This window comes from Marmota monax, unplaced genomic scaffold (assembly GCF_021218885.2).
Source record: "Marmota monax isolate L192 unplaced genomic scaffold, Marmota_monax_Labrador192_F-V1.1 WCK01_AAM20220418_F8-fsc00160, whole genome shotgun sequence".
Lineage (NCBI taxonomy): Eukaryota > Metazoa > Chordata > Mammalia > Rodentia > Sciuridae > Marmota > Marmota monax.
Genome location: NW_026694183.1, coordinates 3,474,380 through 3,501,206, shown reverse-complemented (window position 1 = coordinate 3,501,206; position 26,827 = coordinate 3,474,380). Strand labels below are relative to the sequence as shown.

General features: G+C 52.1%; 1 protein-coding gene and 1 long non-coding RNA gene across 6 annotated transcripts; one reads left to right on the top strand and one right to left on the bottom strand.

Moving 5' to 3' along the window:
• Positions 1-25,452, bottom strand: Odad1 (outer dynein arm docking complex subunit 1). Of its 5 annotated transcripts, none has more exons than XM_046465890.2 (15): positions 25,179-25,452; positions 24,761-24,853; positions 23,495-23,594; positions 23,161-23,350; positions 13,465-13,587; positions 13,072-13,185; positions 9,583-9,650; positions 7,137-7,306; positions 6,874-7,023; positions 6,070-6,152; positions 4,789-4,957; positions 1,513-1,676; positions 1,337-1,434; positions 980-1,058; positions 1-880 (listed from the first exon to the last, which is right to left on the bottom strand). In XM_046465890.2, exons 2-15 carry the CDS (start codon positions 24,828-24,830, stop codon positions 329-331), a joined length of 2,130 nt encoding a protein of 709 aa, XP_046321846.1. In that variant the 5' UTR covers positions 24,831-24,853; positions 25,179-25,452; the 3' UTR covers positions 1-328. The 5 variants fall into 5 exon arrangements, with proteins under 5 accessions (XP_046321846.1, XP_046321845.1, XP_046321848.1 ...); XM_046465889.2 differs by lacking the exon at positions 25,179-25,452 and adding an exon at positions 24,968-25,172; XM_046465892.2 differs by lacking the exon at positions 25,179-25,452 and adding an exon at positions 24,968-25,172 and having other exon boundaries at positions 6,874-7,008.
• On the top strand, positions 13,809-22,645 carry LOC124107727 (uncharacterized). The gene is made up of 2 exons (XR_009228796.1): positions 13,809-15,611; positions 21,351-22,645. It is a non-coding gene; the product is annotated as an uncharacterized LOC124107727 (long non-coding RNA).
• Positions 25,453-26,827: the final 1,375 nt, after the last annotated feature.

The following is a 26,827-nucleotide window of genomic DNA, read 5'->3' as shown; positions in this document are numbered from 1 at the left end:
TAAGAGTTGAACTCCAGACCTTTATTTCCTGGGGTCACAGCTCATCTAGTCAGTATGGGGGAGGCTCTTAGGGAGTGAGGAAGGAGGAGCTGTGAAGATGAGGATGTGAGGTGCCAGGAGAGCCTGGGAGACGGAGAGGAGGAGTGAGCGGGAGAGGGAGAGGGCAGGAGGGGGGAAATGAGCGCTTAGGGCTGAGCCCCAAGGCAGGAGGAAAGAGATGGAGGGGCAGAGAGACAAGGCCCACGCTGAGAGATGGAGACTCCCAGGGCAAAGAGGGAGGCAGAGACGGGGAACCTGCAGGGCGCAGGGCAGGGCAGGGCTGGACGCCCTAGAAGCAGCGGGAGTCCTTGCTGCTGGAGGAGGCAGGCCTGGTGCTGGAGGGGGCCCCTCTGCTGGAGCTGGGGCCCCCGCTTGATTCTGACCCCACGCCTCTGCTCGCCATGCCACCTGCAGAGCTCTCCTGGCCTCTGCTGGAATCCACATAGCCAGTGGACACCAGGTTGCTGCCCGAACTAATGGGTCTGAAGGTCACACGGCCGGCGCTCGAGGTCCAACTGGAACCTGGGACCCCACTGGCGCTCATGGGGCCAAAGGTGGTCTGGCCCGTACTGGAGTGGTGACCCCTGGACAGCTGCCCTACACTGGAGCTGGGGATGCCAAAAGTGACACGGCTGATGGAGCCTGTGCCCTGATCCTTGCTGGCTCTGTGGCTCAGGATGGACCCAGGAATCCCAGGGATCCTGCTGGTGGCCCCCAGGGAGGGCCCCGCACTGGCCACTCTGGTGCTTGAGAAGGCCCCCGCCGGGGTGCTGTCTATCTTCCCCACTGCTTCCGCCAGCTCCTTCTGGCGCTGCTCCTGGGCCAGCTCCTGGACCTCCACCTGGGGCAGGGAGGACAGTCAGGGCCCCAGAGAACAGCCGAGGCCCTCCCCACAGCACTGCCAGCCCCGGCCACCACCTGCAGGCGCCAGCCCGCTCACCGCCTGCATCACTTGGCTCAGCAGCTCCTCCCTGCTCATGGGATGGTCGTCTTTGGCCACAAAACCGGGGGGATCCTCTCTAGGGTTGGGGGAAGGCAGAAAAGTCTAGACTCATGCCCACAAAAGGCCAATGGCACCTCCTGCCTTTACCAGAGGCCCTCAGCTGTTCTCGGGCCAGCCCTCTCCCCTTTGCAATACTTGTGATCTCCTCTCACAGAGTCCCCTGGAGTCCTAACTCTGGCTCTCTCTAGCCCCTGCATCATCCTCCATCCTCCCTGAGCCAGGCCCACCACCTAGTCCCAGACCCCAGCCCACTTGTTCCCTAGCCCCACCAATGCCTGCCCCAACCCGGCTCACATGCTGTCAGGTGGCTGCAGAGGGGCCATCTTCTTGGGAGGATCCTCATAGCTCTGGCCCAGCAGCAGGAGGGCAGTGTCCGTCAAGGGGGCTTGGTTCTGAGAATGCGAGAGCCAGGGCTCAGCTCAGGCCTGGCCACAGGTCAGCCCCCAGGGCCCGTCCCTGCCCTGGCCCACCTGGACTTCTAGAAAGGCCTGCACTGTCAAAAGGTACACCAGTCGCTTCTCAATGAGGCTCAGGAAGAGGCTCATGTCCCGATCCCGCATGTGGGTCTTGACACCGAGGAGGTCGTCGATGACGCTGCTGTCACAGTTAGCCTTGGTGAAGAGCAGCTGGATATCTGGGGGCGGGGGGGCTACTGTCATTGATCCAGCACAGCCCACTGGACGCTAGCCCTCTCCCTGCTCAGGTCCCTGCTGTGCATTCTGTGGAGATAGTAGTCCAGGCTCAAAGATGGAAAGGGGCTCAGCTCAGCTCAGTAGCCCCACCTGAGGGCTCAAGAGGACAGAGCTAACATGGGCCTTGCCTCCGTCTGACACCTTAGCCAGAAACAAACCCAGCATCCCCAGCCTCCTGGGCTCCAAGACCCTCTCCCTGGGCCCTCCCAGGGCTGGAGGGCACCCAGCAGCCTCGGGGCTGCTGCCTTTGTGTTTTTCTAACCTCAGTCCCAGTTGCATTCAGTCTTCCCTGGACCCACTGGACAGGGTCATGGCCCACTTGTGCTGAGTTATTAACCAGCCATTGTTCATGAACTAAGAAGGCACCGGGACCTCCACAGAACCTGCATCCTATCCTCCCGCAGTCCCGGGATCTCTCACAAAAAAACACCATCCTCCCGGACCCTGGCCCATCAGTCCCCTGCTTGCTGTTTTATGCAGTTTCATGGCATTCCTGCATGTTCTTTAAATATATACATAACATGCCTCTATTTCAGTTGTGTTTAACTTCATAAGAGGGTCTCATGGCATTATTGATAGCAGCAAAGAATTGGAAGTGACCTAAGTGGATAACTCTGGGACAGCCATAATGTTAAGGGTTGAATTGTGCCCCCAAAAAATGCACGTGTTGGAGTCCTAACTCCCCAACGCCTCAGACTATGACTTTATTTGGAAATAGGGTCATTGAAGATGAACTCATGATAAGATGAGGTCAGAAGGGAGTATAGTGGCCCCCGCCCAACATGACTGGAGTCCTTATAAAATAAAAGGGGAAATGCAGAGATGGGACCCAGAGAGCAGAGCCATCTACAAGCCGAGGACAGATGCCTAGAACAGATCCTTCCTCCCCAGCCCTCAGGGAGAACCGATCCTGCAGAGAATTTGATTTCCAGCTTCTGCCTCCGACTGTCAGACAACACACTTCTGTGTTTAAGCCATCCCATTTGTGGTATTTTGCTACGGCAGCCCCAGCAGGAGAATAAATCTCGTAATATTACAGAATGAAACTCACCAAGACCAAGAATGAGATAGCACTACTATTCCATTCTGTTTTTATCATATTACCACGTCACTCTATGTTAATATATTTTGATTACTGAAATGGCACCAAGATATTGGTGAATTGAAAAAAGCAAAATAGCACACTTCTAAATGGAGGAACATGTTATTTACACAAAAATGACCAACCAAAAATGTATAAAATGCCTGAGTATATGTGTGTGTGTTTGTAAATCCCAAGAAAAGGCGACATGATTGAGTTCCACTGCGCACCCACCGCCTCACCACGGCCCTCTGCTCCTCTCCTGCTATAGTGCCCATCACCATCACATCTGACAACTGCACCTCCATTTCCAGAGTGGCTCAGAAAGAGGAACCATACCGAGGCTTACAAATGGTGGCAGTGGTTCCAAGCCAGGGTGGCCTGGCTCCTGAGTGCTCTGAATGGCTCCTTCCCCCAAAATAAGATGGAAAGGAGGACACCCTGGAGGGGTGATTTTAGCAAAAGAAACTCTAGGCTCCCGCCTCATACAATACATACAGATTAATTTGCAATATGGAGCAAAAACAATAAAGTTCCAGCAGAAAACAGAGGAGAGTGCCTTTGTCACCTTAGAGCAAGCCAAGACTTCTAGGGAAGGCCACAGAGTCACTAACAACAAAAAGAAAAGTTGGTAAATTGGATACCGTCAAAACTAAAAAATAAATTTAGGTTTATCACAAGAAAATGAAAAGGTCAACTATATGGAAGAAAACATGAAAAAGAAACACTTTTCCACTATTGGTGGGATTGTAAATTAGTACAACTGCTACGGAAATCAGTATGGAGGTTCCTCAAAAGACTAGGCCTGGAACCACCATATGACCCAGCTAGAACACTCCTCAGTATTTATTCTAAAGAATTAAAGTCATCTTAACTATAGCAATACATGCATTCCCAAGTTTATAACAGCACATTTCACAATAGCCAAACTATGGAACCAGCCTAGGTGTCCATCAACAGATGAATGGATAAACAAAGTGTGGAATAGCTAGGCGTGGTGGCACACACCTATAATCCCAGAGACTCAGGTAGCTGAGGCAGGAGGATCACAAGTTCAAAGCCAGCCCAGCAACTTAGTGAAAATGTAGTATATATAAGCGATATAATGAAATTATATCATTTGCAGATGGAAATTGAGACCATTATGTTAAGCGAAATAAGCCAAACTCAGAAGGTCAAGGGTCATATGTCTTCTCTCATATGTGGAAGGTAGAGAGGAAGAAGGAAAAGAAAGGTGAGGGATAGCGATGATAATGTAAAAATCAAAGGGAGATGAGAATAGAAGGAAGGGCCAGGGAGTGGTGAACGGATATTCTGGGATGGACATTAGCCAAATTATATTGTTATATTGTGTGCATGTACTAATATGTAACAATCAACCCCACCATTCTATACAACTATAATGCAGCTATACAAAATGTGGAGGAAAAAAAGACTACTATTCAGAACATGCAGTGAACTCATGCAACTCAGTTTTAGCAAGACAAACACCCTAATTTGTTTTTAAATGCACAGGATTAAACAGGGTGCCCTAAGTTATTAGTCATCAGACAAACTCAAATTAAATTAATAGAGGTAGTACTGCATGCGCATTCAAAGGGCTAACATCACAACCTCTGATGATAAGAGGGGCCAGCCAGGGCGCAGGGCATCTGGAGCACTCTGGTGCCCTCATGTGGATTTTCTAATAAATCCCAGTACCTACCTGCCCTGTGACTCAACAATACCACCACCCCGCAGGCATTGGTGGACAGAGGGCTAGACCAATCAGTGTGAACATATTCATCCAGGAATACTGGATGGCTGATGTCCTTGATGAACAGAGATGGATGTGGTCTGGACTGATAAGCAAGTGCACAAAGCAGCCACGGTATACCTCCAAGGGGCCAGCCCAACTGGACCCTCTGCCGGCTCACTGCATCCCTCCAGATAAAGAAGCTGGGGCTGGAGGAGGGGCTGCCACAGGCGCTCACCGGCCTTGAGCGTTTCCACCTGACCTCGAAAGTCCTTCAAGCGGGCCTCGAGCTGATCCGACTCAGAGCGCGCCTTATCCAGGTGCTGCTGCAAGGCGGCCTGCCGCTGCGCCTCCTGCTCCTGCTTGGTGCTCCCGCTGGCACGCTCGTTCACCAAGGCCTCCTGCATCTGCGGGGCAAGGACTGGACACTGGGCGGGGCTTCAGGAGCAGGGGAGGAAAGTTCAGGGACCAGAGAAGGGGGAAGGGGGAGGAGGAAGGGGGAGGGGAGGGGAGGGGAGGAGGGAGGGGGGAGGGGGAGGGGAGGGGAGGGGAGGGGGGGAGGGAGGGGGGGAGGGAGGGGGAGGGGAGGGGGAGGGGAGGGGAGGGGAGGGGAGGAGGGAGGGGAGGAGGGAGGGGGAGGGGAGGGGAGGGGAGGGGAGGAGGGAGGGGAGGAGGGAGGGGGAGGGGAGGGGAGGGGAGGAGGGAGGGGGAGGGGAGTGGAGGGGAGGGGAGGAGGGAGGGGAGGAGGGAGGGGGAGGGGAGGGGAGGGGAGGAGGGAGGGGGAGGGGAGGGGAGGAGGGAGGGGGAGGGGGGAGGAGGGAGGGGGAGGGGAGGGGAGGAGGGAGAGGGAGGGGAGGGGAGGAGGGAGGGGGAGGGGAGGGGGAGGGGGAGGGGAGGGGGGAGGGGGAGGGGAGGGGAGGGGAGGAGGGAGGGGGAGGGGAGGGGAGGGGAGGGGAGGAGGGAGGGGGAGGGGAGGGGAGGGGAGGAGGGAGGGGAGGAGGGAGGGGGAGGGGAGTGGAGGGGAGGGGAGGAGGGAGGGGCGGAGGGAGGGGGAGGGGAGGGGAGGGGAGGAGGGAGGGGGAGGGGAGGGGGGAGGAGGGAGGGGGAGGGGGGAGGAGGGAGGGGGAGGGGAGGGGAGGAGGGAGGGGGAGGGGAGGGGAGGAGGGAGGGGGAGGGGAGGGGAGGAGGGAGGGGGAGGGGAGGGGAGGGGAGGAGGGAGAGGGAGGGGAGGGGAGGGGAGGAGGGAGAGGGAGGGGAGGGGAGGGGAGGAGAGAGGGGGAGGGGAGGAGGGGGGAGGGGAGGGGAGGGGAGGAGGGGGGAGGGGAGGGGATGGGAGGAGGGGGGATGGGGGAGGAGGAGGGGGGAGGAGGAGGAGAATGGGGGAGGAGGAGGAGGAGGAGAATGGGGGAGGAGGGAGGGGGAGGAGGATAGGGGAGGAGGATGGGGAGGAGGAGGAGGAGGAGGAGGGAGGAGAATGGGGGAGGAGGGGGAGGGGAGAAGGCGCGGAGAGCTCACCCACCTCTTTGATCTCTTCTAGAAGATGCTGCAGTTCCCAGTTCTGCTCATTGATGAAGTTAAACTCCGCGAAGTTGCGTTCCTCAACTGGGGGAAATTAAGGTGGGGTACAGAGAGAGAGAGACAGAAAAACAGAGATCACAGAAGAGCAGAGAAAGAAATATTCAGAAAGACCACACAGAAAAATAAAATAAAATTGAAAACAAGACCACACACAGACAAAAGTAGAGACCAGTAGAAAGAAAAGGTATCAGCAGAGTGACACAGAAATCCAGAGTTAATCAGAGTGAAAGAGTCCGGGACAGAGAGAAAGTCTCAAGGAGGCACAGAGCAGGAGAGATGCAGGGGCTCGGAGAAAGGCGAGGTGTGAGAAAAGAGGGAGACAAATCCGAGAAACAGCAGCAGGGACGGGAGAGAAATGAGGGACACGGAGTGGACGGAAAGACTCCATAGGCGGCCCAGGCGTGGGGCAGGGGAGGTGGGGAGACGGAAACAGAAGGCAGATGCAAGAGGGCTACAGAAACCGAACCCCGAGGGAAGGGTACAGACCCCCAGGCCGGTGGGAAACACTGCAGGGTGGGGGGGGGGGGGCGTGGAGAACAACGGGATGGGGACAGCAAAGGGGGATAGAGACAGGCCATAGTCCCAGCAAATGGACAGAGGCCGCGCGTCCCAGGCCTGGTTCCTTGTTCCTGCGCCGGTGAAAGTCCCCAGGCCCAGAGATGCCTAGCGCTGACCCAGGATGGTCCACGCGGGATGTGGGGGTGCTGGGCCAAGAGCCCCCCTCCCTCTGCCCAGCGCCACTCACTGTCCAGGTACTTCTGTACCAACAGATCCGGGTTGCTCTCGCCGGTCAGCTGGGACAGCTTACTCATGGTGTCCTCATAGTGCATCACCAGCTTCTCCTGGGAGCTCTTTCGGAGTCCTTCCGCCGCCTCCCCAGCTGAAGAAGCCATAGCTGCGAGGTGGCACCAGGGGCTTGGAGCCCAGGGCACCCGCTTCCACCGACACCCGGAGCCCGCCCTGGAGTGGCAACCAGGCCTCCCGGGTGGGCGTCCCCCCGCTGCTCACGCTTCTCTGCCGTGAGATCCCCGCGGTCGTTGTTCTTGAGCTTGAGGAAACGGTGCAGCTGGTCCAAGTGTGATATCTGCCGCTGCAAGATCTGCGCCTCCGTGTCGTTCTGGGCCACCTCCTTCTCTGTCCGCTCCCGAAGCACGCCCATTTTGGTCTTTGCCTCCTCCCTGTGGGGGGAGATCAGCAAGGACCAGGAGGTCAGGATTGGGTAGAGGTCTGGGGTCCTGGTATAAGCACTGTCAGCTGGGGGTCGTAGGGATGGGGGGAAGTTAGCTGGGGTCACTGGGATGGGGCCAGGTCGGCCTGGGACAGAGCAGTCACCCTGTAACCACAAAGAGCACAGAGCCTTCTAGGCTCTGGGAGCCAGATCAAGATAGGGCTATGGGGCAGCCAGGACCTTGTGAGGACTGACAGCATCGCCCACTGACAGGCACTGCTACTGTACACAGGGCACCTGGGAGGCCAAATGCCCCCGTGACCCTGGAACAAGAACAAAGGTGGTGATGAGGACCAGTGGGAGATTATACCAGGATGCCCAAACGTGGGCCCAGGTGATAAGGTGACTGTACCAGAGCTGTGAGATTGTGTTGTTGGAAATTTAGAGGCTTGTACAGCTCAGGGCCTGGTAAAGCCAGGGAGGAGGTGTCACCCCATTAGGATATTGGGGACTCCCTAGAAGCCTCTCTCATGCACATCCCCTGCCTTGCTCAGCTCTGAACGCAGCTTTTCTGCTTTTGGCCTGGTGTGACCAACTGTAAATTCACCACACCTAGCCTACTGCAAGGTCACAGGGTCAGGGAGTAGGACATAACGAGGGCCAGTTCCTGAGGCTCTCTGCCCACTGCCATTCTAGTTCCCACCTCCATACCCTGGCCAGTCTTGGTTCCTCCACCCAGATCCCAGCTTCTTGCTGAAATTCGATTCCTTCAAGGCTAGTTATGGCCAGGCCTCAAGGGTGGGCAGCCTCCCGACAACCTGGTCCCCAGTGACAGCTCCAGCCTCGCAGTCAGGACTTGCAGATCTTTCTGTTTCTGGGACTCTATGGAGCCCAGGGACAGGGGAAAGAAACCCAGCTTCCGGGCAGCTAGGACCTTCAGGGGTCTGCCTTACAACAGTAGCTCGGGGAAGCAGAAACCATCATGACAACCATGTCACAGTGAAGGAAACAGGCTCAGAGAGGGACAAGGACCTGCCCAGGTCATCCAGCAAGGAAGCACTGAAGACACAAGCTGGTGTGACAGAAAGTGTGGGCGATGACACCTGCCCCTGCTGAAACTGCCCTGTGCGGCGCCTAGGCAGGTGCCCACTTCAGGAGGCTGGAGGAGAGTGGCACAGGCTTGTTTCTGGCAATGCTCGGATGGGCCACAAGGACTGGGCAGAAAGTATGAAACACGACAATCAGATTCCCTCCCTCAAAATTTGAATTAGGAAATGCTAAGAATGAGAGAACAGGAAGCCAAAGCTAGAAGGGTGTACAGCGAGAAAGACCTGGGCCATGGCAGGGCCAGGCTATGAAGAAGCCCAGCTGCGAGGGAACAGAAGCCACCAACTAGGTACGGTCAGGCCCTGAAGGGTCAGGGCAGGACAAAGCTGAGAAACCACAGTGGCTGAGCCTCAGAAGCTTCACCCTGAGGGAAAAGCCCAACACGAAAGGTCCCAGGCTGTCCGATTCTACCTATATGAAATGGCAGAACAGGCCAGGCCCAGAGACAGAGGGAGCCTGGAGGGCACCAGGGGCAGGAGAGTGAGCAGGAGTTTCTTTTGGGGTGACCGAATGTGTTGGAGAGGAGAAGTGGGTTACAACACTGGGGCATTCTAGATGCCGTGGGCTGCACACTTGGAGATGGTGAATCTTGTTATGTGCATTACAAAGAAAGGAAGAGGAAGGGAAGAAATCACAGAAACCATGAGGCACACCTGGTCTTCAAGGGACCCGGTGGTGTCAGGCGCCCCCAGGAAGCAGAAGTCAGAAGGTGGACAGCAGACGCAGAGGAGAAGGTAAGACGCCAAGCAGGGAGTGGGAGAGGTACCCGGGGAGCGGAAGAGGTACCTGGGGAGCTGGGAGAGGTGCAGCCTGGAGCCCCGCACAGGAAGGAAGCCAACACCCAGCTTCCAGGGCTCCACTGGGAAGCAACCTGGGAGAACCGCGTCCCTTTCAACCAGCACTGATGAGCCTAGCTGCTGGGTGCCTCCGCGAGTCCCAGGCCCCCAGCTACGTGCGTCACCTGAACTCTCTCTCCATCTAGGAGCTGGAAGCATTAACCGACAGGGTGACCTGAACCCTCATTCTAACCACGTGCCCGAGAGGCGAGAGGCGGAGAGGCAAAGAGACAGGTCACTGGGGAGCTGGCTCGGTCGTTTCTTGAGTCTAGAGCCCTCCCGCCCTTGCCTTGTGGGTCTAAGCCGCACCCGCCCCGCCCCAGCCGCGAGCCCGGGGCCCCACCTGACGGTGTAGGCGGAGGTGGAGGAGACGATGAGCGAGCTGACCATGTGCCGCAGGTGGTGGATCTCCTGCGGAGAGGAGCAGGAAATGAGCGCTGCTTCTGCCAAACCCGTCGCACTGCCCCGCCAGCAGAGAAATGCCCAAGCTGCGACGGGAGCCTCCTCGTGAGCAGCTGCCTGTGAAAGGGCCCTAAAGAAATATGGGACAGGGCTGGGCGGGGCTCAGCGGCAGAGCACTTGCCTGGCACGTGAGAGGCACCACATAAATAAACAAATAAACAAAGGCATTGTGTTCATCTGCAACTACAAAAAAAAATTTAAAAAGCAGAAGTGTGGGACAGAGGAACATGGAATGGATGAGGGGCAGAGGTGGCTCAGAGCCGCTCTCCAGGGAAAACGCCTAACCAGGACTGTTCCTGAGAGTGGTGGGCAGGGAGATCCATGCGGACCCTATCACTGTGCTGCAACGGGGATGCAGGTCCCCCCCACACACAGAGGTCCACGTGGGGAAAGCCTGCTCCCAGCATCAGGTCACTGGGAGATGGGGTTACCTTTAAGAAGCGGAACCTAGTGCTAGGTGATTAGGTCACTGGAGGTGCTGCCCTCAGAAGGACCCTGAGTGCATTCTTTTGAGAGCAAATCTGGCTCCTTCCCTGTCTCTTGGTCTTCCTGTCTCATCATATAATGTCTCCCTCTTGCCCGTGCTCCACCATGATGCCATCTACTATGATGTGACACAGTCAAGGGGGCCTTACAAGAGCCAACATTGTGCCATGTAGACTTTCAGCCTTCAAAACTATGAACTGAATAAACCTCTTTTCTTTATAATAAAGTATGAAGCCTCAGGTATTTGTCATAGCAACAGAAAATGAATTAATATACCCTGTGACCACACTTCTATTTTCTATTTTCTAGTTCCACAGATATTTCTACAGTGTTATGGGTAAAAATTACTCTTTCAAAAGGAAGAAAGAGCCAGGTGCAGTGGCACATGCCTGTAATCTCAGTGGCTTGGGAGGCTGAGGCAGGAGGATCATGAATTCAAAGCCAGCCTCAGCAACTTAGCAAGATCCTAAGCAACTCAGCAAGATCCTTTCTCTAAATAAAATACAAGAAGGGTTTAGGGATGTGGTTCAGTGGTTAAGGCCCCTGGGTTCAATCCTTGGTACAAAAAAAAAGGAAGGAAGGCAAGAAATTTGATATACATACACATACATAAAACATGTATAGATACACAGATACATAAACAGGTGGGCATACACAACAACCTACGTTAGGGTAGAGAACTAAGAAATGTATGACTTACAGGAGCTGGGTGGGAACCAGGTAGAAGAGATGGGAAGGCAATGATTTTTCCTTGGGATACCTTTTAGAAGAGGGCGCTTTGCCACTGAGCCACATCCCAGCCTTTATTTATTTATTTATTTTTAATTTTGAGACAGGGTCTCACTAAGTTGCTTAGAGCCTCACTAAGTCTCTGAGGCTAGCTTTGAACTTGTGATCCTCCTGCCTCAGCCTCCTAAATGGAATATTTTTGATTTGGGAGACTTGTTAATGTTTTACTTATTCATAAAAGAAATCAACAGAGAGAAAAGGAAACTAACCCTGAATATAAACAGAAGTCATGAACCTCACTGTATCACACTTGAAGAACATAATCACAGGCTGGGGATATGGCTCAGTTGGTAGAGTGCTTTCCTTGCATGCACAAGGCCCTGGGTTCAAACCCCAACACCACTAATAATAATAATAATAATAATACAGAAGACCAAAAAATAGAACTACCCCAAAAAACTTCTGAACACAATGATTTGAACAGATAAATGCTGAGGAGAAAACAAACTAGAAGCCAACCTTGACCCCTACTCGTTATATTGGGGCGGGAAGTAGCACAGCTGTAGCAATTCTGAAACTCTTTTGAGTATACACATGATTGAGCTGACAAGTAATAAACTAATAAGATTGTTGCTTTCGGGAGCCAGGATTGCCACCGTGGAGAAGCGAGATGAAGGGGGCACGTCCAGTCAAACACCAGTGATGCTGGATTGGAATTCAAGGTGTTAACAGAAATTCCTGGCTGTCTCCAGAGGAAGGGCTTCAAAGTTGTGACGATCCATAGCAGTGAAGGCTCAGTGTCTGATTCCTGGATTCTCAATACCTGCTCCCCACTAGGGGAAAGAACAGGACTCCTAGGAGGATGGTGAACTCCAAGGTTAGGGCAGAAGAAGTACAAGGTCACTTTTACTGTCTGGCCAGAAAGTGCTCAAAAAAAAAAGTGGTGGGGCTTGCCCCAAGGTCACAGAGCCAACTTGAAAGGGCACTGAGTGGCCAAATCTGGGAGTATCCAAGCATCAAAATCAATGATGATACCATGGGCTATCACCACTAGAAAGACAAAGTCAGAATGCTCACTGATGACACCAACACTCGGGGAGAAGGGGCTTTTCCTGAGAACAGTAAAAGACACGGAGAAGTAGAAAGCTCCTCTGCAGCCGCGGCCCTCAGGATGCAGGCAAATCAGGAAGGGGGCTGACCAGGCCAGTGAGCGAACGCGGGAGGCAGGAGGTTTCAAAGACGAAGAATCTCCCTGAGACCCTTGTGATGTACCCATTACAAAGAGAAGCCCACCTGGGGGAACCCAAGGGTCAAAGGCAGCCTCACTAGTCAGGGGCCAACAGGGAGCAGAGGCCTCCTGCTGAAACGCACAGCTCAGGACCTCGCGCAGGGCACTGAGCAGCCTCAGAATCAGAACACGAAGAAAGGCCAGACGAGCTCCTAGAGAGGGACATGCACAACACGGCTGGCCTGGATGCTTCCAAAATGCCAAGGTCGTGGAGACAGGAGAGCAAAGGCAGCATTCCAAAGGAACCGTGAACGGAGCCAGGACAATCAAATGCGACCTGGGATCCTGGACCGGAGCCTGGAGCCGGAAAATCAAATTAGCTACAAAGGACGGCGCGGGGCAGTCTTGCAACGTGGACCCGTTAGGATTCGAGCAATGTCAAAGTTCCTAGCTTGGATAACCGCACCCTGTTTGTTTATAAAAATGGCTGTTCTTAGGAAATGCACAGAAGTACTGAGGAGCACAATGCCTGCGACATACTGTCTAACTGAAGGACATCCGTGACACTAAACCCCTCCCAGCGGACAGTGAGCGCCGAGCGGGGGCCGGCTCATCATCCTGGTGAAGGAGTGCTTTGTACGATTCTTGCATCTTTTCTGAAGAATCAAAGTTATTTCAAAGTAAAAGTGAAAGGAGTAGGGGACGAAGGGGACGAAGGTGGGCAGATTCTTCAAAGGACTCTGAAGTGTCACTGACTGACCTGCAGGTGCCAGGTCCCCATCCCTGGGACTACAGCAAACCTGTGGCTCTGAGCAATTCCAAGCGAGGCTGGAGCGCTGGTGCAGGACCAGGCCAGGGCCGCCCCCCTCACTGACCTTCTTATCGGTACCACGCGCTAACCGATTGCCACTGGAGCTCGGCACTGACCTTCTTCATCTTGCGGTCCACGTTCAGATGGCGGCGCCTTTCAATGCGCAGCAGGTCCAGTTCCTCCCGCAGGGCCGCATTCCGCACCAGCTGGATGTCAAAGTGACAGGTGACCTGGGGTGGGGGGAGCAGTAGTCTCTGAGGCCTGGCCTGCCTCCCTCCTCCAGACCCAGCCAAGGAGGGGGCACAGAAACCAGCCTGTCCCCTCTGGGGACCCTGAGAGTGTACTGCCCCACTTGCAGGGCTCTTCGGTCTCCCTAACTTGGGATCCTCCGACCCCCTGGGGTCCTTTCTCTTGATACTGCTCCCTTCGCCATTTCGGAACCCCACTCCTATGTGCAGTGCTTCCCCACCCCAGAGTTGGGGTCTGGAGAGCAGAGACACCGCCCTCACCCTGTTCAACTGGTCTTCCAGGATCTTGATCCTTCGCTGGACCTTGGCCTTCTCTTTCTGGATGAAGCCGGGAGCCCTGGCGCTCTTGCCCTGGGTGAAGATGCGGGTCTCCCACTCATCGATCTGGAAGACAGGATGGTGTCTGTCCGTTGCCTGGGAGACCTTGAATGGCCAGGCAGACGGCCGACATCCACTGTCCCTCCCACCTCCCACAGTCCCTAATCCTCCTGTGGTTCTGGGGCTCCATATCCAACCATGACCCACCCCCCTGCCAGCCCCATGGCCCAGCTCTGGACGACGGCTGGGGCTGGCCTGGGGGGGGGGGGGGCGCGCCGTGGTGGAAGCTGAGCCAGCCGGCTCCTGCCCTGGCTTTGGGGGAAGTGCACGAGACGAGACTGAAGGAAAGGATTGCTGCCATCACCACCCCTGCCACAGAGAGGACGGGAGAATGAGGCCAAACAGAGTGAAGAGGAACCCCAGAGGTGACAACAGGAGCCTGATGACACAAGACCCAGTGGGTCAGTTTGTGCCTAGAGCCAGCTCCCACCCAGTTGCCTCCCTTCTGTGCTGTCTTTGCTTAGCTCACTGGGCTCCGAAGGAGGCCTCATTGGGGCAGATCTTTCTTTGTCTGTGTCTCTTCAGGGGAGGGTGACGCCTCTGTGCAGACCACACCAGTGACTTGCTTAACACCGTCTCCTGACCTGTGCTATTATGGGTTGACTGTGTCAAAAACTCAACCCAAGTCCCAACCCCCAGTAGCTAAGGGTGTGACCTTATTTGGAGGCAGGAACTTTACAGAGATCAACAAGTTAAATCAAGGTCCTTAGGTGGGGGCCAACCCCACCCACTGGCCTTTATGGAAAGGGGACATGTGAACATGGATGAGCGCCCAGGAAGGGCATCATATGAGGATGATGCTGAGGGACGCATCCACAAGCCACTGAACCCACAGGTGCCAGTGGAGAGGAGAGGAGGGGACACTTGCCCTCACTGCCAGGGAACCAGCTCCGCCAACACGTCGGGCCTGGACTTCTGGACTCCATCGCATGAGACAACCCCTGTCTGCTGTAAGAGTCCCCAACCCAGGGGACAGGAAGCCTGCCACCACCAGCAACCTGGGCCTGCACGGGACACCTCAGAGCACCGCAGCCGCCTCCCGACTCCCCCAGGGGTGTTCAGCTGCTTGAGGAAGACATCGATCAGACCCCAACGCACCACTGGCCCAGGCAGTGCACAGGCTCAGCACCAGCTGGGGCCACTTTCCTTACAGGGACGTCACACCTGTGTGACCCAGGGTTTCAACAGCTGGTGTGATAAAAATAAAATTAAACCCCCAAAGTTTTACCCTTGGGGGAAACTGAGCAAAGGGTATGGGTCATCTCTGCGTTAGTTCTTGCAGCTGCTGTGAATCCACAACTATCCCCAACTAAATTTTCTACTAAAAACTTCTTTAAATGTTCCATTTAAAAAAAAAAAAAGCAAGTCCATCAATAGATGAACGGATTGAGAAACTGTGGTGTACACACACTGGGGTTCTGCTCAGCTATGAAGGAGGAGGAGGTTGTGGCATTTGCTGGTGAATGGATGGAAATGGAGACCATCGCGCCACGTGAAACAAGCCAGACCCAGAAACTCAAAGGTGAGACGCTTCCTCTCATATGTAGCAACTAGAGTATACCAAGGAAAGGAGGGAAGGCCGAAGACATGAAGATGCGGGAAGATCAGTGTGGAGGCAGCATGGAGGGGCAGAACAGGGGAGGAGACGAGGAACAAATTCTCAAAAACCAATGTTATGTGCATAAATAGATACCCCTCAGGGAACTTCACCTTGTGTATAAGTGAAAAGAAACAACCAAAAACTAATAAGTAGACAAGCGAAAGGAAGTCTAGACCAGGGGTGGGGGGAGGACAGGAAGGAAAAGTGGGGGGATCGCGAACTGAAACCGAGTCCCACACAGGTATGATGTTGTCAGGATGGACCCAACCACTCTGTGTGACTGTCATGGTCCAATAAGAAAAAAAGCAAGTAACGCACGGTACAGGACCAATACAGAGTTCCACAAAATCACCTGGGAATGAAGGCAGCCATGCTCAATCTGACTTCAAGAGTTGGAAAGACTGTTCAGGGCCTGTACACCATCCAGCTGGTAAGGATCCTGACTTTTTTTGGGGAGCGGGGGGCTGGGAATCGAGCCCAGATCCTTGCATGTGCCTTCCAGGCAAGTGCTCTACCACTGAGCCATATTCCCAGCCCAAGAAGGAAATATAGATTTTTAAAATTTATGCATATTGTTCTTACAAATGGTTTACATAAAAAGGTTTCTAACCTGTCAGAACACAAACATTTATAAGATTATTTTAAACTCGTTAATAAATACAACTGTCAGCAGTGCACTATGGGATCACCTAAGACCACTTGGAGAGCGGAGTAGTATCTTTTCAGGAATTCTGTGAGCCAGTTGTTAAATGTTGGTCATATAAAACTGCCCCCTGTATTAGTGTTCTGCTGCTACAGACCATATTAGTCAACTTTCCATTACTATAATGAAATGCCTGGGAAAATTAACTTAAGAAAAAAAGCTTTGTTTAGCTCACACTTCTAGAGATTCTATTCCAAGATCTGGTGGTCCCATTGCTCTGGGCCTCTGGTGAGGACATTATATGACAATAACAAAGGGCACATGTTGGACCAAACCAGTTCATCTTGAGCCAGGAGGCAGAGCAAGAGACGGAGGCCAAGGTACCACAATCCCCTCAAGGGCACACCCCAAAGGAAGGGGATATGCAAAGGTGTCAGTATATTCATCACAGCCAAGATGGGAGGTTAACCTTGTGAAAATTAACAAATGCTACAAGTTAAGGTGCTTTTTATCCTAACGGCTGCTTCCCAGCACACCTCTGGCCGGTAGGGATTTCTCTGGGGGCTAAAAAAATTACTAAGAAATTAAGGGCTCCAGGAATCAACAGAGCTTAGGACCCACCAGCTCAGGAAATTCTCCCCAACATTAGAAAAAAACTCTTACAATTTTTAAAAATATTCATATGGTTTTTATACAGTGGGAGGTAGGAATTATTTTTTAACAGTTTTATTGAGGTGTAGCTGACATATAGTGTAACTGCCCAGATCTGAGGTATACAAGCTGGATACAGTGGCCACACCTGTAATCCCAGTGGCTCGGGAGGCTGAGACTGTGCCATCCAGAGTTCAAAGCCAGCCTCAGCAAATTTGGGGGTGGGGGGCCTAAGAAACTGAGCTAGACCCTGCCTCAAGACTTTAAAAAGGGTGGGGGTGGGCTGGGAATGTATCTCAGTAGTAAAGAGCCCCCAAGTTCAATCCTCAGTACCAAATGGGGGGGAAAAGATGTAAGGTGTACAACTGGATGAGTTTTGACATAATCAAGATAGTGACTATACCCACTACCCCCAGGCCTCCCCACCCTCTCACAGTTCTCCCCACGCTCTCCACGGCCCCTAACCCCAGCTGTCACCCCTGTTTTCTGCACCATTTCCACTTATTTTAATGGAACCATATAGTGCATACTCTTTTAGAAGGACAGGGTCTGGCTTTTCCCACTCAGGGTGATGGATCTGAATTCCCCACCCTGTTGTGGGGTCCACAGTGCATTCTTTGCCCTGGTGAACGCGATTCCACTTTTTGCAGGTCCCACGATGTGTTTGTCCTTTCACCCCCTGATAGACGTTTAGGTTGTTTCCAAAATTCAGTTTGGGAGTTTACAAATCAAGTTGAGTCATTATCAATATTCACGTACAATTTCTTGTGTGGACATGGGCTTCCTTTTCTCTTGGGCAAATACCGAGGAGTGGAACCCCTGAATCTTATGATAGATTTAAAAAAAAAAAAAACTGCCAAACTCCTTTCCCATGGTTGCACCCTGTGTGTCCTCAGAGAGCAGAGTGTGAGAGCCTGTCCCCTTGAGGCATCACCCTGCTCACCACGCTGCCTCAATCCTTAAGTCCCAAGTCCTCGATTCTGCAGATACTGCAACAAAATCCACACAGGAGCATTCAAATAGGTGGGAACTTCCCATGCTCCAGAGCTTAGGTATGAGAACACTAAAGTCCTCATGATCGTTATATTTACATATTTATATAATTATGTATCATATACTGTATTTTAGTTTTTATAGATGCTCCACTTCTAGGGCAATGGGTTCAGTGAAATTCATTTCCTTCCTAGTGTATCACTTTTGTTCAAGGGCAGTGTGGCCTGTTTCTGAATTGTATGTAAGATGAAATAATGCTGCATGTATGTTTGATGTCTTACTTCCTTCATTCAATTGTTATTTACATTCATCCATGTTACTGTCCCTAATCAAAATCCATTCATTTTTCATGGTTGTATACTATTTCATTACACAAACATACCACATTTCTTTACTCATCTAAAGGCTGATGGACCCAGGCTGGCCAGTATGGGAATGCTCCTACCAACATTCTCTTATATGAGTCCTGGCTATAGGACTCAGATGTGGAATGTATGGGTGATTATGGGTGATTGTGGGTGATGAGGAGGAAGGTCAACAACAGATCTAAACTCCTTTTCTGTGGGCGAATGACTGGTTGACTCTCTCCCAACACTGCTCCCATGGAGTCAGACGGGGCTAAGGCTAGCTGGGTCCCCAGGTAATGATGTTTAATATAAAAAATGACACCCAGGGGGCTGGGGATGTGGCTCAGTGGCAGAGCACTTGCCTAACATGTGTGAGGCACTGGGTTCGATTCTCAGCACCACATAAAAATAAGTAAGATAAAGGTATCGTGTCCACCTACAACTTAACAACACCCAGCCACCACACAGCATCACCAACTGGCCATGCTCCTCCTGCCAGCTGAGAGGCCCTCACAGGACGCACTGCCTCCTGTCCTCCACCCCTCCAGGCAGCTAAGTTCCAAGGGCCACAATAGAACCTAGTGGCCCCATGATGTGAACGCCAGGCTGAGCCCAAGCCCCTTGTGGTGATCAGGCCAAGAGGATGGCCCTGGGTCAGAGTCCATCTTCAAATTTCATAGATAACGGGGGAGGGTTGTGACAACTTACACCCCCACTGATTAGCAAGTGTCCCCACTGCTCCTTCACCCCAAAATGATGCTTTTATTCAGACGTCAGTGTTTGAAGGCCTGGTGTGTTTCAGGATGCCTCACTGTGGTCTTAACGAGCTTCCTCTGATTACTTATAATCCCCATGTTTACTGAGCATCCACATTTCTTATTTTGTGATGTGTCAGCTTTGACTGTTTTTGTAACTGCACTGATTCTTAATGACATGAAGAAGTCCCTCACAGGTCCTTGGTGCTAGTCCTTGGTTAGCTGTGAGCTGCAGATAACCACTCCTACCCCCGGACTTCCTGGGCCTGCTCTTTATGGTTTCTCTGGATAAACAGAATTTATCCATTTTAATGTCATGGAATGTATCCATCTTTCCCTTTAGAAGTAGAGGTTTCTGTCACTTCTTTAAGAAATCTTTCCCACCCTCACACAATTATATCTCTCTGATCATCTGAAATTAATTAGGAAAATGTGAGGTCAGGGTCTGATTTCATCTCATAATTTTTATGGATATTCAATTTTCCAGCACCATTATTGGAGTTCTATTTCTCTGAAGTTATAAATCAAACGTTCACATACGCACAGCTCTCTTTCAGGGACCTCTGGGAGGGGAGTGGGTATTGAACCCAGTGGCTCTTTGCCACTGAGCCACATCCCCAGCCTTTTTATTTTTGATTTTGAGACAAGGTCTCACTAAATTGCTGTGGCTGTCCTTGAACTTGAACTCCTGCCTCAGCCTCCTGAGTCACTGGGATTACAGTGCACCACTGGCTGGCTTCTTTCAGGGACCTCTATTTTCTCTCATTGATCTGTTGGATTAGCTAGTTACTAGAGCTTTACGATCAATTTTGATAACTGATGGGGCGAATCCTCCCACATTCCTCCTCTTCTTCTAAGTAAACCTTAGTTATCTTGTCCTTTGCACTTCCATATAGACTTTAGAATCTGCTTGTCAATCACACCTGTAAAGAATAGCAACAAGGGTGGGGGGTAACTGAGTGAGCACTTGCTCAGCAGGCATTAGGCCTGGGTTTGACTGCAGCACTGCAGACCACTATCACCATCATCTTTTTGATTGGGATCATATTACATCTATAAATCAATTTGCAAGAACATTTTACAACACACTCTTTCAATCCATGAATGTGGTATACCTCTACATTTATTAAATGTTTCTCTAATATCCTTCAGTACAATTTCACAATTTAGTCCATAGAGGTCATGCACACTTTTATTAGATGTCTTCCTAAGGACTTCTTTTGGCTATTATAAATGTCTTTTTTTTTTTTTTTGGTACTGGGGATTGAACTCAGGGGTGCTTCATCATTAAACCACATCTCCAGCCCTTTTTATTTTTTATTTTGAGAGAGGGTCTCCCTAAGTTGGTGAGGGCCTCCCTAAATTGCTGAGTCTGACCTCAAACTTGTGATCCTCCTGCCTCAGCCTCCAGAGTCACTGGGATCAAAGGTGTGTACCACCGCATCTGGCCTTATTTTATTTTCTAATAGTTATTGCTGTTACAGGAAATTACAATTGCCTTTGCATATCAATAACTTTATATCCAGCCCATTGTTAAAAGACCTCATTAATTACAAGTTAGCCCTAGATTCTTGGGATCTTCTATGTACATAAATATGTCATCTATAAATAATGACAGCTTTATGTCTTTCTCCCCAATCTTTTTATCCATTTTATTTTCCTTGCTTTTTTTTTTTTCTTCTTCTTTTCTCTCTTTCTTCTTCTATACTGGATAGGACCTCCCTAGAGTGCAATGTTAAACACAACTGGTGCCACCTGACAGCCTGGTATTGCTACTAATCTCAAAGGGATCCTCTTATTTTTCCATGTGTTACTGTCAAATATGATATCTATTGTAGATGTTTTCTATGTTTTTTCCCTAGTTTGCTTAAGAGTTTTATTGCATTTTTTCCCAGCACGGGGATTGAACCCACTACCTCACAAATGCTGGGCAAATGCCCTGCCAGTACTGAGCCATGGCCACAGTCCTTGCTTAATATTTTTGACCTTCAATGTCTGTTGAATTTTATCACAGAATGTTTTGTCTGCATAATGTGGTAAATTTAGAAAATGAGAGTAAGCATCACAAATAGTGTTGATGCTCGCTGGGCGTGTGGCACACACCTATAATCCCAGAGGCTTGGGGGCTGAGACAGGAGGATCGTGAGTTCAAAGCCGGCCTCAGCAACAGCAAGGCGCTAAGCAACTCAGTGAGACCCTGTCTCTTATAAAATACAAATAGGGCTGGGGATGGGGCTCAGTGGTGGAGTGCCCTGAGTCAATCCTCAGTACCCGCCCCCCTCAAGAAACAGTGTTGCTGAATTCACATGGCAAATTGAGCAGACACAAGTCTTATAAAAGTAACAGTAATAAATTAAAAACTTTTTCAATTGGCCCTTCAACACATAGTTTGAGAAATTCTGAGAATCTCCACTCGTAAAAAATCTAACTGGAGAGGCTAGGGTTGTGGTACAATGGTAGAGCACTTGCCTGGCATGCGTGAGTCACTGAGTTCGATCCCCAGCACCACTTAAAAATAAAAACAAATAAAAAAAAGGTATTGTGTCCATCTTAAAAAAAATCTAACTGGAGACTAATTTTACATTTTTCTTTGCCAGGAAAGCTCGTCTATTCGCTTGTTGATGATATTTTCACTGGTGTAGTAGTTTAAGTTGACTTTTCTCCTTTGGCAGTGAAATTATAATCTTTCTTTCTTTATCATTTTTTTTTTTGTGTGTGTGTATGTGTGCGTGTGTGTTGCTGAGGACTGAACTCACTGTTTTCTGCCACTGTTTTTTGAGGGATCAGCTGTCTAGCTGAGCATGGGTAAATGCCTGTAATCCCAGCAAGTCAGGAGGCTGAAGCAGGAGGATCACAAGGTCAAGCCCAGCCTCAGCAATATGGAAGACCCTAAGGAACTTAGCAAGATTCTTTCTCAAAACGAAGAACAAAAGGGGCTGGGGATGTGGGTTCATTCCCCAGTACCATAGAAAGAAGGAAGGAAGGAAGGAAGGAAAGAAGGAATCAGCTATAGGTCTAGCTATGGTTCCTCTGAAAAAGTTGTTTTCTGGCTACTTTTACATCCTTTCTTGACCTTGTGTGTGTACTGGCCAGTTCTCTACTGTGGGACCCTAACCCCTATCTGACCTGCAGTTCTCCATAATCAAGTTTCTTAGGGCAAAAGAATCCATGGGATCAAAATAAGCAGATCATCCTGCTTGGACCTGACTCTGCTGAGTTTCCATGGACGACTAAAGAAAGCAACTGAAGCAGACACACCCACTGAGCCCCTGAACTTCACGAAACAGCCACAAGCCTAAAGTGAAAACCAGAATTCAGCTTCCAAAAGGCAGTCAGTGGTATCAAGGGCTGTCCAAACAGACCAACTGAAATTCAAATGGAATCAAACCATGAACCATGTGATAGACACAGTCAGGATCACTGAAGGCATCTGTGTCCTAATTCCTGTAACCTGTGAATACGATGTTACCTTCAACAGCCAAAAGGACTTTGTGGATGTGATAAAGTTGAGGATCTGGACATGGGGAAATTAGCCTAGAAAAATCACGTTGTTTGCAAGGACAAGTAGCTGATCTGGGTGGAGCAATTTGATCAGAGGATCCAAAAACATGAAAAGGGGAGGCATGAGAGTCAGAGAAAGAGAGTGGTTAAGAAAAGCAGGGCTGGGGTGATACAGCCCAGAAAAAGACTCAACCCGCCACTGCCAGCTTTGAAGGAGGAGGAAGGGGTCACGAACCAAAGGATACAGTGGACTCCAGGAGCTTTAAAAAGTATGGAAACAGATTAACCCTGAAGCCCACAGAAAATGCAGCCCTGACAACACCCTGCTTTTAGACTAGTAAGACCCCTTCAGACTTCAGACGTCCAGGGCTGCCATGTTCTGTGGTCATTGTTACAGCAGCAATAAGAAACTAATACAGACCACCACACAGGAGCAATTTCCAAACTCCCATTTGTGAGTCAATGATGTGCAAGAAAACATTTGTTCTAGACAAACAGTGCTCTTTAATCAAAAGTAGGTGAGAAATACCAGAATGAATCCCTTGTAGAATAAAGTAAATATTCCTTGGTGTCACTTCTGTTGCAGATATGTATGTGTGTGTTTTTATCTGTATGCATCTGGGTGCGTACAAACTGTATCACAATGAGTCACAGTCTTAAAAACTTGAAAGGACGCTAGCCTAGAAAAATCACATTGTTTGGGAGGACAAGTAGCAAGGACTTGGGGTGACAGATTAGAAATCTGACTAAATTCTACTATATTCCATCATCCTATTTTTGCAAATGAAAAAACTGGGGCCCCGAGAGGTGAAGACTTTCCATGGCCACTCAGCCCTGATGTGGCAGAACCGGGATTCCCATGCAGGTCTGCTGGCTCAGGAGAGCCTGTCCCAGTGAACAGCACCAGCCCCTCCTCCCACCTTGAATATCTAGGATTGTGCAAAGCACCAAACCCCCATATTCCCAATGACCAAAACTCCATCGGGTGGATGCTTTTGAAGGCCCCATTTTTCAGATGAGGAAGCTATGGTTCAGGAGGTCACAACTGTGCCCTGAGTAGGATCCACAGAGCCTGCTCTCGGCACCCACCTGCTTGTCCAGGGCCTTCATCTGCTCCTGCAGCTCCTCCACCTTGGCCTGAGCCCGCGCCTTGCACTTAAGCAGGTGGTCCATGCTCTCCAGCCGCTCATTGTCCCGCAGCCTCTTGACTTGGCTCTGGGCCACGCTGATCTGCATCTGGAGCTTGGCCCGCACCTGCTCCAGGCGCTGGATCTCCTCGCTGCCCAGGCAGGGAGGTGGAGGAGAGGCCAGCGAGGGGGCAAAGCTCAGCCTCTCTAAGGCAATCCGGAGCTCCAGTCCTCCCCGCTCAGACCAGCCCTTTTTATACCCTCTCCCCAGACCGGGGCCCAGGCTCTCAGCTCACAGTTGCTTGTTGATGCGCTGGTGGACTTCCTTGCTGTAGGTCCGCCTTTCCCCTTCCATCACCTTGCACTGTCGCTGCAACCTGCTCAGCTCCCAATCCACTGAGGGTGGGACCAAGCAAGGGACTCAACATGGACCTGAGCCAGCAGCCCCCTTCTCCCCAGGACCTGGAATCGTGGTCTCTCTGGGGTCTCACAAACTGCAAATGAACTGCAGACCCAGCCGCCAACACTCTACTAGGACTACATCTCAGTTCCTGTACCCTCCGGCTTCCAGGTCCATTCATACTCCCTGTACCCAAGCTATACTCCTTCTTTCCCCTGAACCCACTCCACCGGAAGTTTGGACACTTATCTGTTTTCCCACTAGAGGGCGCTCCTAGAACACCTCTTGGACCTCTGGAACCTGAGGCACCCTACAAGGGACTTGGGAAAGCTCGGGCTCCATCCTCCCTTCCAGCAGGAACCACAGTAGCCCTCCGCCCCATTCTCCTGCCGCCTCACGCTGTCCGCTGGTCCCTTAGGCTCCGCTTCATCCCTTCCTGCTTGAATCATCATCGGTCTCCTTCACAACCTCCATTTACAGTCCTCAGGGTCTTTTAACACCCAGAGTAGACCCTGGCCCTCCCATGCTCAAGGGCCTCCCAAGGCACAGTATGTACAGGACAAAGTCCCAGCTCCTCGGTCTGGCACTCGAGGTCCCATATGACCTGACTCTGCCCATCTCTCCAGTCTTTTCCACCACCTCCCCACCTCCCAAGACCCAGTGCTTCTTCACCAGGAGCACTTCTGTCCCCACAGATATCTGACAATATCTGGAGACATTTTTTTATTGCTACAACTTGGGCTGGGTATGCTACTGACATCTCATGAATAGAAGCCAGAGATGGCTTTTGGTATTCTATAACGCACAGGATATTCCTAACGACAAAGAACTCTCCTACTAGAGGTGTCAACAGTTTCAAGAGAAATTCTTCTCGGGGCACCCCGTTGTTCTCTCTGCAGAAACGCCCTTCCCTGCCTTCTCCCCTGAGCAATCCTTGGGAGATGTTCTGGGCCTCACTCAAATTTCTGCAGCTGCCAATCTTCCTGGCGCACCCCGCTGCTCCGGCCTGCCCACCACCCATCTGCCGGGTGCTACTTCCAGTCGCAAGCATGCCTGTTTTCCCACTAGAGGGCGCTCCTGGAGCTCGACCCGGGACCTGGAGCTTGGGGAAGCTAAGGACAGGAAAAGGATGAGTGGGAAAAAGAAAGAATGTATGAATTACTCATTCCCTCCAGGAAGGACTCGCTTCCATCCTCGGAGCGGTTGCTCTTTGCAGAGAGTTCCAAAGGCATCTTGGCCAAAGAAGGCGGGGCTCCTGTCGGAATTAACACCACATCCTTCAGAAAGCAGGCAGTCAAGTGCTGGGGGGGGGGGGGCGAATTGCTAGGGACTGGGATTTGGAAGAGGAAGACACTAGAACCGCTCTGACCTTTCTCTGAGTCTCAGTTCCTCCCAGGCTGGGACCCCACACCACTCCTGACCTCCCCATCTCTCACATTCTTGGACTTGCGTGCCGGGGCTCACTAGCGCAAGGGGACAGGTCCCGTGAGCTCTCCGTATCTCCGAGGACAGAGCTGCATGGTCAAAGGAGGGGGAGCCCGGGTCGGCGGTGGGGTCAGGATATAAGGCCCCAGCCCTACCTGCTGGAGTGCCCGACCTGTGTCCCTAGTGCTCTAAGCTCACTGTTGTGATCACTGTTGTGATCTGGTTACTGGGGAGATAAGGGACCAATGAGGCCAGAGGACAGTGTCCTGGGAGGGACCAAGGTAGCAGCGTAGAATCTAGGTGGGGAGGAAGGGCGGAGGAGCGGAGGAGGTGGTGAGTGAGCCACTTGTGGGGCTCCCCGGGGCTTAGACTGACGGCTTCAGGGCCTGCAAGGGCTGGGCTGGGAGAGTCAGGGAGGAGTGGGACTGAGAAGGTCCAGGGCTTCGGGGTGGGTGAGGGGAGGAGCACCGGCACTTGTCAAAGGTGGGGCTGTCAGGGACCACAGGGAAGGCCTGTAAAGGGCGGGGCGGGGGCGGGGCCAGGGCCTGCGGTGGGCGGGGACAGGGCGGTATTGAAAGGGCGGGGCGTTAAGGGTGTTCCGAGGAACTGAGTACTTAAGGGGCGGAGCCGCGAGCGGCTGCCAAATGTCCTGCGAAAAACGAGGGAGGGGTGGGCTACCCGGGAGGCGCTAGAACCCGGAGGGCCCTTGGGAGGTCAGGACGGTCCGTGTGGGGAGGGGACCTTGGGGTTGTGAGGGTCTGAGGGATGTCGCGGGCCTGTGAGCCGCGGACTGTGTTTCCGGGAAGGAGAGGCAGTAGTTGAAAGATCCTAGAGAGAAACGTCTGGAAGGCTTTAGGGCTAGACTGAGGTCCTTTGGGGCCGGTCGGAGAAACACGCGCCTCAGGCTGATTAAGGCCACGTTATTTTGAGACTTCATTAGCAAGGAGGCGGTGCCAAAGCCGGGAATTGTGGCGGGGGCGAGCGCTCACCGCTGCCTTTGGTCCTCGCAGAAACTCGCTACGCATGCGTGGCCAACGGCTTCCAAAGAAGCCGCCAAAAGCCCTTGGCCACCTACCGCGTCTGCGCATTGGGAGGCGGAAGTGGGCGGGACCTCAGCGCGGCCGCCTTTGCATCATCTGGCCACGCCCCTCTTGATCACACCCTCTTTCCGCAGGACATGCCCCCTCCGCAGCCAGCTGCTGCCCACATGGGCCTCCCTCGCGGGCGGCCAGTGGGCGCCTCTCCTGCAGGCAGGGTGTGCCCGACGCCTGCGGTTTCCTGTGGGAGGAAACGGCTCGCGGACGCTCAGCTCAGCTCTTATCCTCAGAGGCACGGAAGGGGGAGATCCCGCCACCTCTCTCGCTTCCCAATTCTCGCCTTCCACAGAGGCCCACCTACCCTCACCCCAAAAACACCCTCCAGAGTACCTAAGTCCAGCTCTGATCCAACCCAGGGAACCTGACTTGGAGTGCGAGGGCTGTTTCTCAGGGCTCTTTTCAATTTACGTCTGCCTCCTCCGTGAAGCCCTACTCCTCCCAAGACCTGGGGCGGGGCTGTACTCCCAGAGGAGCACCTGACACTCTCCTCCAACCCATAAGTTTTCCCTCAGTGACCTAGACTTTTAAACTTCCTTGAGAATTCAGTCCCAGTCTCCATCCTCATGAATTTAAGTTTGGGATTCCTTATTTTCCTCCCCAAAATATTCTCAATTTTGGATTCCAGACTTTAGCCTTGGGACCCAATGGACCCAAAAATTTGCTCTTTCACTGGGCGTGGTGGCGCACACCTATAATCCAGCGACTTG

What these genes read in the sequence shown, in the direction of transcription:
- Odad1 (XM_046465890.2), bottom strand. Translation starts at nt 24,830, where the DNA reads ATGCCTTTGGAACTCTCTGCAAAGAGCAACCGCTCCGAGGATGGAAGC. An exon ending in GGTACAGAAGTACCTGGACA is followed by an intron (nt 6,153 to 6,873) that starts GTGAGTGGCGCT and finishes AATTTCCCCCAG; the next exon opens with TTGAGGAACGCAACTTCGCG. An exon ending in TTCTAGAAGAGATCAAAGAG is followed by an intron (nt 4,958 to 6,069) that starts GTGGGTGAGCTC and finishes CTTGCCCCGCAG; the next exon opens with ATGCAGGAGGCCTTGGTGAA.